This window comes from Odontesthes bonariensis, chromosome 1, assembly GCF_027942865.1.
Source record: "Odontesthes bonariensis isolate fOdoBon6 chromosome 1, fOdoBon6.hap1, whole genome shotgun sequence".
Classification (NCBI taxonomy): Eukaryota; Metazoa; Chordata; class Actinopteri; order Atheriniformes; family Atherinopsidae; genus Odontesthes; species Odontesthes bonariensis.
Window position 1 is genome coordinate 48,001,895 of NC_134506.1, and position 14,921 is coordinate 48,016,815.

The 14,921-nt window shown below is 48.1% G+C and overlaps 1 protein-coding gene across 8 annotated transcripts in view; it reads right to left on the reverse strand.

Moving 5' to 3' along the window:
• vps13c (vacuolar protein sorting 13 homolog C) overlaps positions 1–14,921 on the reverse strand; it is a 180,271-nt gene that overhangs the window by 14,383 nt on the left and 150,967 nt on the right. For all 8 annotated transcript variants that reach the window (XM_075468951.1, XM_075468931.1, XM_075468960.1 and 5 more), the window contains 12 exons: positions 14,709–14,834; positions 14,464–14,597; positions 13,953–14,079; positions 13,413–13,648; positions 8,329–8,470; positions 6,894–7,034; positions 6,623–6,704; positions 6,458–6,527; positions 2,897–3,008; positions 2,196–2,309; positions 1,856–1,986; positions 993–1,074 (listed from right to left, as the gene is read on the reverse strand). In XM_075468951.1, coding sequence (XP_075325066.1) covers positions 993–1,074; positions 1,856–1,986; positions 2,196–2,309; positions 2,897–3,008; positions 6,458–6,527; positions 6,623–6,704; positions 6,894–7,034; positions 8,329–8,470; positions 13,413–13,648; positions 13,953–14,079; positions 14,464–14,597; positions 14,709–14,834 — 1,497 coding nt within the window. The remainder of the gene's footprint in view (positions 1–992; positions 1,075–1,855; positions 1,987–2,195; positions 2,310–2,896; positions 3,009–6,457; positions 6,528–6,622; positions 6,705–6,893; positions 7,035–8,328; positions 8,471–13,412; positions 13,649–13,952; positions 14,080–14,463; positions 14,598–14,708; positions 14,835–14,921) is intronic.

The window sequence follows — 14,921 nt, forward strand, 5'->3', positions numbered from 1 at the left end:
CGATCCGCCTGTCAATCTCCTGCTCCTTTCGTCCCTCACTCCTGAACAAGACCCCAAGATACTTGAACTCCTCCACTTGGGGAAGGATCTCATTCCGGACCCGGAGAGAGCATTCCACCCTTTTCCGGCCGAGGACCATGGTCTCGGATTTGGAGGTGCTGATTCTCATCCCAGCCGCTTCACACTCGGCTGCGAACCACTCCAGTGAGAGCTGAAGGTCACGGCCCGACGACGCCAACAGAACCACATCATCCGCAAAAAGCAGAGACCCGATTCTGAGGTCGCCAAACCGGACCCCCCTCAACGCCCTGGCTGCGCCTAGAAACTCTGTCCATAAAAATTATGAACAGAATCGGTGACAAAGGGCAGCCCTGACGGAGTCCAACCCTCACAGGAAACATGTCCGACTTACTGCCGGCAATACGGACCAAATTCTGACACCGGTCATACAGAGACCGGACAGCCCATATCAAGGAGTCCAGCACTCCATACTCCCGGAGCATCCCCCACACGAGTCCCCGAGGGACACGGTCGAACGCCTTCTCCAAGTCCACAAAACACATGTAGACCGGTTGGGTGAACTCCCATGCACCCTCCAGGATCCTGCTGAGGTTATAGAGCTGGTCCACTGTTCCACGGCCAGGACGAAAACCACACTGCACCTCCTGAATCCGAGATTCGACTATCCGGCGGATTCTCCTCTCCACGACCCCCGAATAGACCTTACCAGGGAGGCTGAGGAGTGTGATCCCCCTATAGTTGGAACACACCCTCCGGTCCCCTTTTTAAAGAGGGGGACCACCACCCCGATCTGCCAGTCCAGAGGCACTGCCCCTGTGTTTAACAGGGCAAAATGGAAAAAGCACAAACATAGACATAAAACTAAGTAGAAATGATTAAAAGATGAATGCACAAAACATTTGAGAATGCCAATGACCTGCAATGAACTGATATCTGAACAGAACCAGCCCGACTCGGGGCTTTGACAGTACCTGTTCACTGTAGTGTCGGGTGACCGCCCACATCAGCTTCTCTCTGCGGTAAAACTGGTACTTCACCTCAAAGAAGGCAAGTCTGAAAGAGGCAATCAGACACAGAGATCAGACACAGATCCGAGATCAGTCTGCAGAGATCAGAGATCAGTCTGCTGAGATCAGACACAGATCAGAGATCAGTCTGCAGAGATCAGAGATCAGTCTGCAGAGATCAGAGATCAGACAAAGAGATCAGAGATGAGTCTGCAGAGATCAGAGATCAGACAAAGAGATCAGAGATCAGTCTGCAGAGATCAGAGATCAGTCTGCAGAGATCAGAGATCAGACAAAGAGATCAGAGATGAGTCTGCAGAGATCAGAGATCAGACAAAGAGATCAGAGATCAGACAAAGAGATCAGAGATCAGTCTGCAGAGATCAGAGATCAGACAAAGAGATCAGAGATCAGTCTGCAGAGATCAGAGATCAGACAAAGAGATCAGAGATGAGTCTGCAGAGATCAGAGATCAGACAAAGAGATCAGAGATCAGTCTGCAGAGATCAGAGATCAGACAAAGAGATCAGAGATGAGTCTGCAGAGATCAGAGATCAGACAAAGAGATCAGAGATCAGACACAGATCAGAGATCAGTCTGCAGAGATCAGAGATCAGTCTGCAGAGATCAGAGATCAGTCTGCAGAGATCAGAGATCAGTCTGCAGGGATCAGAGATCAGACAAAGAGATCAGAGATCAGAGATCAGACAAACAGATCAGAGATCAGTCTGCAGAAATCAGAGATCAGACACAGAGATCAGAGATCAGTCTGCAGAAATCAGAGATCAGAGATCATCTGCAGCTCACAGCAGCAGAACGAGCCTCACTTGAAGATGATGTCGTCCACATCGGTCAGTGTGGCTCCGATACTTTTCAGCAGCAGATTCAGAGACTGATCAGCGGCAGACTCCTGAACGGAGGATTCATCGCTGGAGCCCAGAGACAGACTGAGGTGGAGCTGGAACAGAAACATCCCGGGGTCAGAACCCATAATACCCTCTAACACTGAAAGGGTCAGAGGTCATGCAGCTAACTCTGTCCCAGGTGGACTGATGATTGTTCAGTTGATACAAAAAGAAACGTTTCACTGGGTTCAGTTCAGTGTTTGAACATCCCTCAGACTGAGGAAGGCTGGAGGATCTGCATAAGTGAGCAGGACTGTGTTACCTTGATGGGTGAAATGTGGAAATGTTCAAAGAAACTGAGTCCTGATGCGTCGGACAGCGACGCCTCCATCAGCTCGGCCTGCAGGAGCTGCAGATCTGCCTCGATCAGCCCCGACTGCAGGACAAACAAAAGCTTTTACTCTGAAGGACAAACACAAGCTTTTACTCTGAAGGACAAACACAAGCTTTTACTCCTCTGAAGGACAAACACAAGCTTTTACTCTGAAGGACAAACACAAGCTTTTACTCTGAAGGACAAACACAAGCTTTTACTCCTCTGAAGGACAAACACAAGCTTTTACTCTGAAGGACAAACACAAGCTTTTACTCTGAAGGACAAACACAAGCTTTTACTCTGAAGGACAAACAAAAGCTTTTACTCTGAAGGACAAACAAAAGCTTTTACTCTGAAGGACAAACACAAGCTTTTACTCTGAAGGACAAACACAAGCTTTTACTCCTCTGAAGGACAAACACAAGCTTTTACTCTGAAGGACAAACACAAGCTTTTACTCTGAAGGACAAACACAAGCTTTTACTCTGAGGGACAAACACAAGCTTTTACTCCTCTGAGCAACTCTGTCAGAGGAGAAATGTGAGCTTCCTGCTGTTAGCTTCCTGCTGTTAGCTTTCTGCTGTTAGCTTTCTGCTGTTAGCTTTCTGCTGTTAGCTTTCTGCTGTTAGCTTCCTGCTGTTATCTACCTTCTGCCCCTCGGCCTGAGGGCCGGCAGCTGGTGTGAACAGAGCCAAGATGGCTCTGAGGAAACCCTGGTCCAGCTTCACCGCCATCTCCTGAACCAGAGCCATGAAATACCTGAAGGACACAGAAACAAAAAGAGCTTCAGCTGATTCACATCTGACTCAGAGCCAGAGCCGAGTTCCAGAAGAACCAGAAAACAAACAGAAAAACCACAAGTCAGTCTGAGGCTTCTGTGAATCACTTTGTTCTGCTGCCACCACGCAGACCTGAACAGGAATTGAAAGCTGTAGGAAACTGGAAACAAACAGGAAGTGAACAGGAAACGAACAGGAGACCAACAGGAAGTAAACAGGAGACCAACAGGAAGTGAACAGGAGACCAACAGGAAGTGAACAGCTGTAGGACACTGGAAACAAACAGGAAGTCAACAGGAGACCAACAGGAAGTGAACAGCTGTAGGACACTGGAAACAAACAGGAAGTCAACAGGAGACCAACAGGAAGTGAACAGCTGTAGGACACTGGAAACAAACAGGAAGTCAACAGGAGACCAACAGGAAGTGAACAGGAAACGAACAGGAAGTGAAAAGCTGTAGGAAACTGCAGAGTGGTGTTAAAAGAGAGTGGCGACACTCCCATAGACTCCCATAGAAAGAAAGGAATGCGGAAGTCACGTGGGTCACGGAGACGCCACAGTTCCAAACAAGAGACTTAGCTCCGTTAACCTCAATTACTCGTCAAGAACAATTACTGGTAAGTTAATAAAATAACAGCATTTTAAACGTTTTTTACATTTGTAAGCATTATCTATCAGAAGTATACTCTTAGATATCGTTATTTTTACATTTGGTTAGCATGAAATGTCGATGTTGATGTTAAAAATGTAATGGATTTAGGGACCTAGCTTAAAGCTTGGTAACAGAGGCTAACGTGAGGTAATTAACTGGTCATTTCACTAAAGTCCGTTAACTTTTTATTGTCAGGTGACATAATGTAAAGTTGTTTTGATTGTTAGGTTTTAAAACATTACCAAAATACTATATATTTAATACATTTTTGTTATTTCTGACGTATTTTCTCCGGTAAATTGATTAAATTACAACATTTTTGGCATAGTGAGGCATTAGCTGATTGGTCTTTAATTAAGTAAGTTTTTTTCAGCATGACTTTGCATCTGTGATAATGAATTTATTCATTTCTTTGTTGTTGTCGTCAGGGAGGTCAGCAGATGTGGTGGTCGCTGCTGTCATGCTGCCATGGATGAACCCTTATTAGGGCTTCAGCCGATTTCTACAATGCCCAAACCCTTGAATTTGATCAAATATATTTCATTGTTGCAGATTAATCTACCCAACAGTATAAATAGCAATAAAATAACTTCTTTATTAAGGCTTGTTTTACATTTTCCATGATGACATTTTATAATAAAATGTTTGGTTTAAATCTGTTTTTTTTTTTTTTTTCACAACTGACACATTTATTTTGTCGTTAATATGGTTTCAACCAGAAAAAAGTTAAATTCATATTTTATTCCATTATACCCGCTGAATCCGTCGGTCGGGTTGCGGGGGGGCTCATTGTCCATCTGACACCAGAAAGAACAGACAGACTAAATGACATCTTCTACAGATGGAGTGTTTGGGACAACAGGAGCAGATCCTGGGAACAGACAGTAACATCATGCTCTGTTGGAGGATGTAGATCTGAAGGTAAGCTGGACCTCTGGCATGATTCAGTATAAAGGAGGACGAGGTAGCTGCCCCCTGCTCGCATGCAGGGGTACCCTCTACCATTTAAAATGGTGATATGTGTCTCTGCCGCTCCAAAAAAGAAAAAACGTTGATAAGTCGGTGATCGGTGAAGTGATCAATGCACATTATGGGTCAATATTTACCGAACATTTATTGTTTTTGTGCTCCATCCCGCTAAAACCCGTTCAAACTGACTGACAGCGCTGTGATGTTTGGAACTCCGGAGGCTCACATGAACCACGTGACAGCCCTAGCGGCGACTTCAAAGCGTGTCGCAACTCTGTATTACTCTATAGCTCTGGGAAACTGGAAACAAACAGGAAGTGAACAAGAAACGAACAAGAGACCAACAGGAAGTGAAAAGCTGTAGGAAACTGGAAACAAACAGGAAGTCAACAGGAGACCAACAGGAAGTGAAAAGCTGTAGAACCGAGACCAACAGGAAGTGAACAGGAAATGAAAAGCAAATGAAAAGAAAGTGAACAGGAAATGAACTGTAGATGAACAGGAAGTGAACTGGAAACGAACAGGATACGAACAGGATACGAACAGGAAATGAACAGGAAACGAACAGGACAAGAACAGGAAGTGTACAGGAAAAGAACAGGAAGTGAACAGGAAACAAACAGGAAACTAACAGGAAGTAAAGAGGAAACGAACAGGAAACGGACAGGAGGTGAACAGGAAAAGAACAGGAAGTGAACAGGAAACGAACAGGAAGTGAACAGGAAGTGAACAGCAAATGAAAAGAAAGCGAAATGGGAATTAAAGTTAAACTACTTTCCCTTTTCTTTAAGTACTTGTGGTACTTCTTCAGCATTAAAATGAGTGGATAATGTGAGGCTTGCAGTTATCACTGTATCCTCTGTCAGCCTGCTGTTCAGGTCCACCATCTTGTTTATCAAACCTCACAGGGAGAGCCTGGTTTAGTCGCCTCTCCACTCCTTTCTAAAGGCGACTCACTTACTGGGTCCAGAGTTCTTTTTCTCCGGTGCTGTTCTCAGCCTCCATGTCTGACAAACGGTGATGGTGGTCATCTACCTTCGGGGTTTTTCATCTTCGTCCCTCTCACACAACTTTCTCTCTTATCTGTTCTTACATTGGTCTTTCTACATAGTTAAACTTCCAAATAAGTGAAGAAGAAGTGAACAGGAAGTGAACAGGACTGTGAACAGAACAGTGAATGCTCATGTGGTTCTGTTGGCCGAGCAGAACCTCCAGTACCCGTCAGTAAACTGGTTCAGAACCTCCAGTACCCGTCAGTAAACTGGTTCAGAACCTGCAGTGGCCGTCAGTAAACTGGTTCAGAACCTGCAGTGCCCGTCAGTAAACTGGTTCAGAACCTCCAGTGCCCGTCAGTAAACTGGTTCAGAACCTCCAGTGCCCGTCAGTAAACTGGTTCAGAACCTGCAGTGCCCGTCAGTAAACTGGTTCAGAACCTCCAGTGCCCGTCAGTAAACTGGTTCAGAACCTCCAGTGCCCGTCAGTAAACTGGTTCAGAACCTCCAGTGCCCGTTAGTAAACTGGTTCAGAACCTGCAGTGCCCGTCAGTAAACTGGTTCAGAACCTGCAGTGCCCGTCAGTAAACTGGTTCAGAACCTCCAGTGCCCGTCAGTAAACTGGTTCAGAACCTGCAGTGCCCGTCAGTAAACTGGTTCAGAACCTGCAGTACCCGTCAGTAAACTGGTTCAGAACCTGCAGTGCCCGTCAGTAAACTGGTTCAGAACCTCCAGTGCCCGTCAGTAAACTGGTTCAGAACCTCCAGTGCCCGTCAGTAAACTGGTTCAGTGTGAACATCCTGGTTCTTACTCACTTGAACTGCATGACGTTGGTGTGCTGGTTGAACCTGGTGATGACCGACACGTCGATGAAGGGCTTCGGCTCTGTGGGAACAGAACCAGAGTTACCACGGTTACCTGAGTTACCGGACTTACTGCCACCTGAGATCAGAGGTGATGCAGGTAAGAAGATGCTCCACCTGAATCCAGAGCAATGGACTTTGGAGGAGGAACCGGGTGGAAGACGATGGGGAACATGGCACCTGGCAGCTGGTTGTCCACCTGCAAGAGGAAAGCATGTTGGTAAGACAGGTGTGTCCAGGTGTGTATACAGGTGTGTGTGCAGCTGTGTCCAGGTGTTTATACAGGTGTGCGCAGGTGTGTCCAAGTGTGTGTGCAGGTGTTTATACAGGTGTGTGCAGCTGTGTCCAGGTGTTTATACAGGTGTGCATCCAGGTGTGTTTGGCTCACCTGCAGCCAGTGCAGCTGGGCTCTGAGGCTGCGCTGGTGCTTCGACTGCTTTAACTCCAGCTGGATCCCAGACAGGAAGTTCCTCCTCACGGGGCAGGAAAACGGCTGCCGCATCATCATGACGGCTTTGTTGAGATTCACCTGGAAAGCGATGACATCACACATTCTGACCAGCTCATTGGACAATGGCCATATCTGATTAGAATTCATCAGAAGCATCTTAAGATAAAACCCCGTCCTTCCAGGCCTTCAAACCCAACTCTGTGTTTGTTAAAGTGTGTTTGTTAACATGCGTGTTTGTTAACGTGTTTTTGTTAACGTGTGTTTGTTAACATGCATGTTTGGTAACATGCGTGTTTGTTAACGTGTGTGTTTGTTAACATGCGTGTTTGTTAACATGCGTGTTTTTAACATGCGTGTTTGTTAACGTGCGTGTTTTTAACATGCGTTTGTTAACGTGTGTTTGTTAACATGCGTGTTTGTTAACATGCGCGTTTGTTAACATGCGTGTTTTTAACATGCGTTTGTTAACGTGTGTTTGTTAACATGCGTGTTTGTTAACATGCGTGTTTGTTAATGTGTGTTTGTTAACATGTGTGTTTGTTAACGTCTGTTTGTAACGTGTGTTTGTTAACATGCGTGTTTGTTAACATGCGTGTTTGTTAACATGCGTGTTTTTTAACGTGCGTGTTTGTTAACATGCGTGTTTGTTAACATGCGCGTTTGTTAACATGCGTGTTTTTAACATGCGTTTGTTAACGTGTGTTTGTTAACATGCGTGTTTGTTAACATGCGTGTTTGTTAATGTGTGTTTGTTAACATGTGTGTTTGTTAACGTCTGTTTGTAACGTGTGTTTAACATGCGTGTTTGTTAACATGCGTGTTTGTTAACATGCGTGTTTGTTAACATGCGTGTTTTTTAACGTGCGTGTTTGTTAACATGCGTGTTTGTTAACATGCGTGTTTGTTAACATGCGCGTTTGTTAACATGCGCGTTTGTTAACATGCGCGTTTGTTAACATGCGCGTTTGTTAACGTGCGTATTTGTTAACGTGCGTATTTGTTAACGTGCGTGTTTGTTAACGTGTGTTTGTTAACGTGCGTTTGTTAACGTGTGTTTGTTAACGTGCGTTTGTTAACGTGCGTTTGTTAACATGCGCGTTTGTTAACATGCGCGTTTGTTAACATGCGTATTTGTTAACGTGCGTATTTGTTAACGTGCGTGTTTGTTAACGTGTGTTTGTTAACGTGCGTTTGTTAACGTGCGTTTGTTAACGTGCGTTTGTTAACATGCGCGTTTGTTAACATGCGCGTTTGTTAACATGCGCGTTTGTTAACATGCGGGTTTGTTAACGTGCGTATTTGTTAACGTGCGTGTTTGTTTACGTGTGTTTGTTAACGCGCGTGTTTGTTAACATGCTTGTTGACCTCTGACCTCCAGGTGGGTGTCCAGTCTGACCCAGCCCCCCTCCGTTCCACTCTGCTGACTCTGGTAGGTTTTCTCCAGCAGGTTGATGTTCTTCTGACTGAACGGCTTCCAGCGATTCTTCGGCTTCATCTCCCAAACCACACCTGAGCTGTGAACAAACACACCTGAGCTGTGAACAGACACACCTGAGCTGTGAACAAACACACCTGAGCTGTGAACAAGCACACCAGAGCTGTGAACAAACACACCTGAGCTGTGAACAAGCACACCTGAGCTGTGAACAAACACACCTGAGCTGTGAACAAGCACACCAGAGCTGTGAACAAACACACCTGAGCTGTGAACAAGCACACCTGAGCTGTGAACAAGCACACCGGAGCTGTGAACAAACACACCTGAGCTGTGAACAAGCACACCGGAGCTGTGAACAAACACACCTGAGCTGTGAACAAACACACCTGAGCTGTGAACAAGCACACCAGAGCTGTGAACAAACACACCTGAGCTGTGAACACACTCACCTGAGCTGTGAACAAACACACTTGAGCTGTGAACAAACACACCTGAGCTGTGAACAAACACACCTGAGCTGTGAACACACACACCTGAGCTGTGAACACACACACCTGAGCTGTGAACAAACACACCTGAGCTGTGAACAAACACACCTGAGCTGTGAACACACACACCTGAGCTGTGAAAAAACACACCTGAGCTGTGAACAGACACACCTGAGCTGTGAACACACACACCTGAGCTGTGAACAAACACACCTGAGCTGTGAACACACACACCTGAGCTGTGAAAAAACACACGTGAGCTGTGAACAAACACACCTGAGCTGTGAACAAGCAAACCGGAGCTGTGAACAAACACACCTGAGCTGTGAACAAGCACACCTGAGCTGTGAACAAGCACACCTGAACTGTGAACAGACACACCTGAGCTGTGAACAAACACACCTAAGCTGTGAACAAGCACACCGGAGCTGTGAACAAACACACCTGAGCTGTGAACAAGCACACCTGAACTGTAAACAGACACACCTGAGCTGTGAAAAAACACACCTGAGCTGTGAACAGACACACCTGAGCTGTGAACACACACACCTGAGCTGTGAACACACACACCTGAGCTGTGAACACACACCTGAGCTGTGAACAAACACACCTGAGCTGTGAACAAACACACCTGAGCTGTGAACACACACACCTGAGCTGTGAACACACACACCTGAGCTGTGAACAAACACACCTGAGCTGTGAACAGACACACCTGAGCTGTGAACACACACACGTGAGCTGTGAACAAACACACCTGAGCTGTGAACAAACACACCTGAGCTGTGAACACACTCACCTGAGCTGTGAACAGATACACCTGAGCCGTGAACAAGCACACCTGAGCCGTGAACAAGCACACCTGAGCCGTGAACAAACACACCTGAGCCGTGAACAAACACACCTGAGCCGTGAACAAGCACACCTGAGCTGTGAACACACACACCTGAGCTGTGAACAAACACACCTGAGCTGTGAACAAACACACCTGAGCAGTGAACACACTCACCTGAGCTGTGAACACACTCACCTGAGCTGTGAACAGAAACACCTGAGCTGTGAACAGACACACCTGAGCTGTGAACACACACACCTGAGCTGTGAACAGAAACACCTGAGCTGTGAACAAACACACCGGAGCTGTGAACAAGCACACCTGAGCTGTGAACAGAAACACCTGAGCTGTGAACACACTCACCTGAGCTGTGAACAAACACACCTGAGCTGTGAACAAACACACCTGAGCTGTAAACAGACACACCTGAGCTGTGAACAAACACACCTGAGCTGTAAACAAGCACACCTGAGCTGTGAACAGATACACCTGAGCTGTGAACAAACACACCTGAGCTGTGAACAAACACACCTGAGCTGTGAACAAACACACCTGAGCTGTGAACAGACACACCTGAGCTGTGAACACACTCACCTGAGCTGTAAACAAGCACACCTGAGCTGTGAACAGATACACCTGAGCTGTGAACAGAAACACCTGAGCTGTGAACAAGCACACCTGAGCTGTGAACAAGCACACCTGAGCTGTGAACAGACACACCTGAGCTGTGAACAGACACACCTGAGCTGTGAACAGATACACCTGAGCTGTGAACAGACACACCTGAGCTGTGAACAGACACACCTGAGCTGTGAACAGACACACCTGAGCTGTGAACAGATACACCTGAGCTGTGAACAAGCACACCTGAGCTGTGAACAGACACACCTGAGCTGTGAACAGATACACCTGAGCTGTGAACAGACACACCTGAGCTGTGAACAGACACACCTGAGCTGTGAACAGACACACCTGAGCTGTGAACAGACACACCTGAGCTGTGAACAGATACACCTGAGCTGTGAACAGACACACCTGAGCTGTGAACAGACACACCTGAGCTGTGAACAGACACACCTGAGCTGTGAACAGAAACACCTGAGCTGTGAACACACTCACCTGAGCTGTGAACAAACACACCTCAGCTGTGAACAGACACACCTGAGCTGTGAACAAGCACACCTGAGCTGTGAACACACACACCTGAGCTGTGAACAAACACACCTGAGCTGTGAACAAGCACACTTGAGCAGTGAACAGACACACGTGAGCTGTGAACAAACACACCTGAGCTGTGAACAAGCACACCTGAGCTGTGAACAAACACACCTGAGCTGTGAACAAGCACACCTGAGCTGTGAACAGAAACACCTGAGCTGTGAACAAACACACCTGAGCTGTGAACACACTCACCTGAGCTGTAAACAAGCACACCTGAGCTGTGAACAGAAACACCTGAGCTGTGAACAAGCACACCTGAGCTGTGAACAGACACACCTGAGCTGTGAACAGACACACCTGAGCTGTGAACAGACACACCTGAGCTGTGAACAAGCACACCGGAGCTGTGAACAGAAACACCTGAGCTGTGAACAAGCACACCGGAGCTGTGAACAGAAACACCTGAGCTGTGAACAAGCACACCGGAGCTGTGAACAGAAACACCTGAGCTGTGAACAGAAACACCTGAGCTGTGAACAAGCACACCTGAGCTGTGAACACACACACCTGAGCTGTGAACAAACACACCTGAGCTGTGAACAAGCACACTTGAGCAGTGAACAGACACACGTGAGCTGTGAACAAACACACCTGAGCTGTGAACAAGCACACCTGAGCTGTGAACAAACACACCTGAGCTGTGAACAAGCACACCTGAGCTGTGAACAGAAACACCTGAGCTGTGAACAAACACACCTGAGCTGTGAACAGAAACACCTGAGCTGTGAACAAACACACCTGAGCTGTGAACAGAAACACCTGAGCTGTGAACAGACACACCTGAGCTGTGAACAAACACACCTGAGCTGTGAACAGACACACCTGAGCTGTGAACAGACACACCTGAGCTGTGAACAAACACACCTGAGCTGTGAACAAGCACACCTGAGCTGTGAACAGACACACCTGAGCTGTGAACAGACACACCTGAGCTGTGAACAAACACACTTGAGCTGTGAACAGACACACCTGAGCTGTGAACAAACACACTTGAGCTGTGAACAGACACACCTGAGCTGTGAACAGACACACCTGAGCTGTGAACAAACACACTTGAGCTGTGAACAGACACACCTGAGCTGTGAACAAACACACCTGAGCTGTGAACAAACACACCTGAGCTGTGAACAGATACACCTGAGCTGTGAACAAACACACCTGAGCTGTGAACACACACACACGTGAGCTGTGAACAGATACACCTGAGCTGTGAACAAACACACCTGAGCTGTGAACAAACACACCTGAGCTGTGAACAGACACACCTGAGCTGTGAACAAACACACTTGAGCTGTGAACAGACACACGTGAGCTGTGAACAAACACACCTGAGCTGTGAACAAACACACCTGAGCTGTGAACAAACACACCTGAGCTGTGAACAGACACACCTGAGCTGTGAACAGATACACCTGAGCGGTGAACAAGCACACCTGAGCTGTGAACAGACACACCTGAGCTGTGAACAAACACACCTCAGCTGTGAACAAACACACCTGAGCTGTGAACAAACACACCTGAGCTGTGAACAGACACACCTGAGCTGTGAACAAACACACCTGAGCTGTGAACAGACACACCTGAGCTGTGAACAGACACACCTGAGCTGTGAACAGACACACCTGAGCTGTGAACAGACACACCTGAGCTGTGAACAAACACACCTGAGCTGTGAACAGACACACCTGAGCTAACTTCTGCTAACTTCCTGACCCTGGAAGCTAACCCTAAAGGCTCTAGCATGGTTGCCGCGCCTGCTAGCGCCAGCGGTGTTGATGACGTCACGATTTCGTGCCCGCAATATATAGTGGCGCAAGTCGATTTTCCAGTAGTTGCAATCTTCTCCGTCACAGAGGTGTCGCAGCTACATGAAGGTTACCGCTACTCTACAACCACGAAAGTCGAGAAGAAAACAATGCCACCGTCAAGAGCAGGAATACTGTCATCAATGATGATGCTGCAGTATTCGGATAATTAAAATTTTTTAATTCAGTTAAAAGAGGTGAAGGTCTGAAGCCCCCGGCATCACCACTTGGAGTCTCTGCCCTCTTCTTTGCCTTCACGTATCTGTTCCGTAGCTTCTTCCACACATTCTTACAGAACTCTCCCTCTTTCCCCAAAGTTCTGCCCATCTCTGTGCACCAGTTTTGGGAGTTTACGTGCTCCCTGTGCTGTTTCACTGCAGTTTCGTACAGCTGCCTGTACAAGCGCACCTCCTGACTGAGCCTCACATCGGTCCGTCCGGTTCGTCGTTCTCGGCGAAGTTACAAAACTTGACTGGTGCACGACACCACGCTGCGCCGCGTTTTCAAGGCAAGCGCCAGGCCTGAAACGCCATTTTGACGTCACGGTCTGCCACCGCCGTGAGCGACGCGTCAACTGTAACTCCGGCTTAACCCCGTCACACTCCTCAGGTGATTGGTCGGTGCTTACCTGGTGATACCAACGTCCTCAGGTGATTGGCTGGTGCTTACCTGGTGATACCAACGTAGGCGATCTCCTGTCGGCTGCTGTTGTTGATGAGCGACAGTCCCAGGTTCTGCAGGGACACCTTCACCTCCTGCTGAATCTGCTCGAGGTCCTCGGCCTGCCGGGCCTTCGTCACCATGCCGGTGTCCTCGGTGAACAGAACCATTCGCTGGCGTCCATCCAGGAAGGAAACCCAGTGGACCTGAGACTTGCTGTCATAGGAGAACTGCCCCACATCGTCCTGAAAGAACAAAGACCGACTGTGAGGTTGTAGTCCTGTTCATGGCTTCAGACCAGATTTCTCCAGTTTTAGCTTCTCTTCATTGGCTGCTAAATTCAGAATAGAATTTAAGATTCTTCTCCTCACATATAAAGCTCTGAATGACCGAGCTCCATCACATCCTAAAGATCTCACAGTTGGATATTTTCCCAACAGGTGCCGCCCATAAGAAGGAGGGAGCCCGGTACCGCCCAGACGGCCCTAACCGTTACCATCACACAGTACCCGACAACAAGAAAAGGAATAAGGTCAGTTTGGGTCGGACCTTCAGCAGATCCAGCTCTCCTGAATGCTCCATGTGGCTCCAGCTGAGTGTTCGGGTTCCTGCCGGGTCGTCCCACACAAACCGCCGGGCCTCACTGGGTTTCAGCTCATAACCCACCGCTGAGCCGCTGGGGAAGAAAGAAGCAGGCATTTAGCTGGCTGTCACCATGGAAAAGCAGCAGAAGTTCCAGCTGGTCATCAGCCGGCTGTGGGGGGCTAACCCGTACGCGAACCCTAACCCATAAGCCAACCCTAACCCTAACCAATACGCTAACCCTAACCCATACGCTAACCCGTACGCTAACCCTAACCCTAACCCTAACCCTGGGGGGGGGGGGGGGGGGGGGTTCTGAGACTGAGGAAGGTGCGGCAGGATGGAGACGAGCTGCCGACCTGGACTCAGGTCCCTGCCTGACATAGAAATCTGAATCTAACTGTTCTCACTGCTGATAAGGGGATCTGGATCCACATCAGTATGGAGGAAACATAAAACCGTGTGTGTGACCTCTGACCTCTGCCGGTAGCTGATGGTGACCCAGGCCGTGTGGTTCAGCAACAGGGCCGGCGCCGCTCCGTCATAGTAATCACTGAAGCCAATGATGGTGGAGTGATCCGAGATGTTGACGTCCACGATGATCCCGCCGCACTGCAAGAACACACCTGTGTTAAAGCCCTGAGAACCAGCTGAGGTGGATCAGAACCAGCTGAGCTGGATCAGAACCAACTGAGCTGGATCAGAACCAGCCTGGACACCCACCTGGTCCAGGCTCAGCAGGGTGCCGTTGTCCTGCCGGCTGAAGAAGAAGGACTTGGAGACGGAGTCTGACCCGACCACACGGACACACAGCTTCCCCGCGCTGCTCTCCGGCCAAAGTGGGAGGCACTGCAACCCAACAAGCACAGCGTCATGATTTAGAAACTGTTCCATCGACCTGCAGCCGCCACAGTTCTGATGGAGCCTCTGATACGG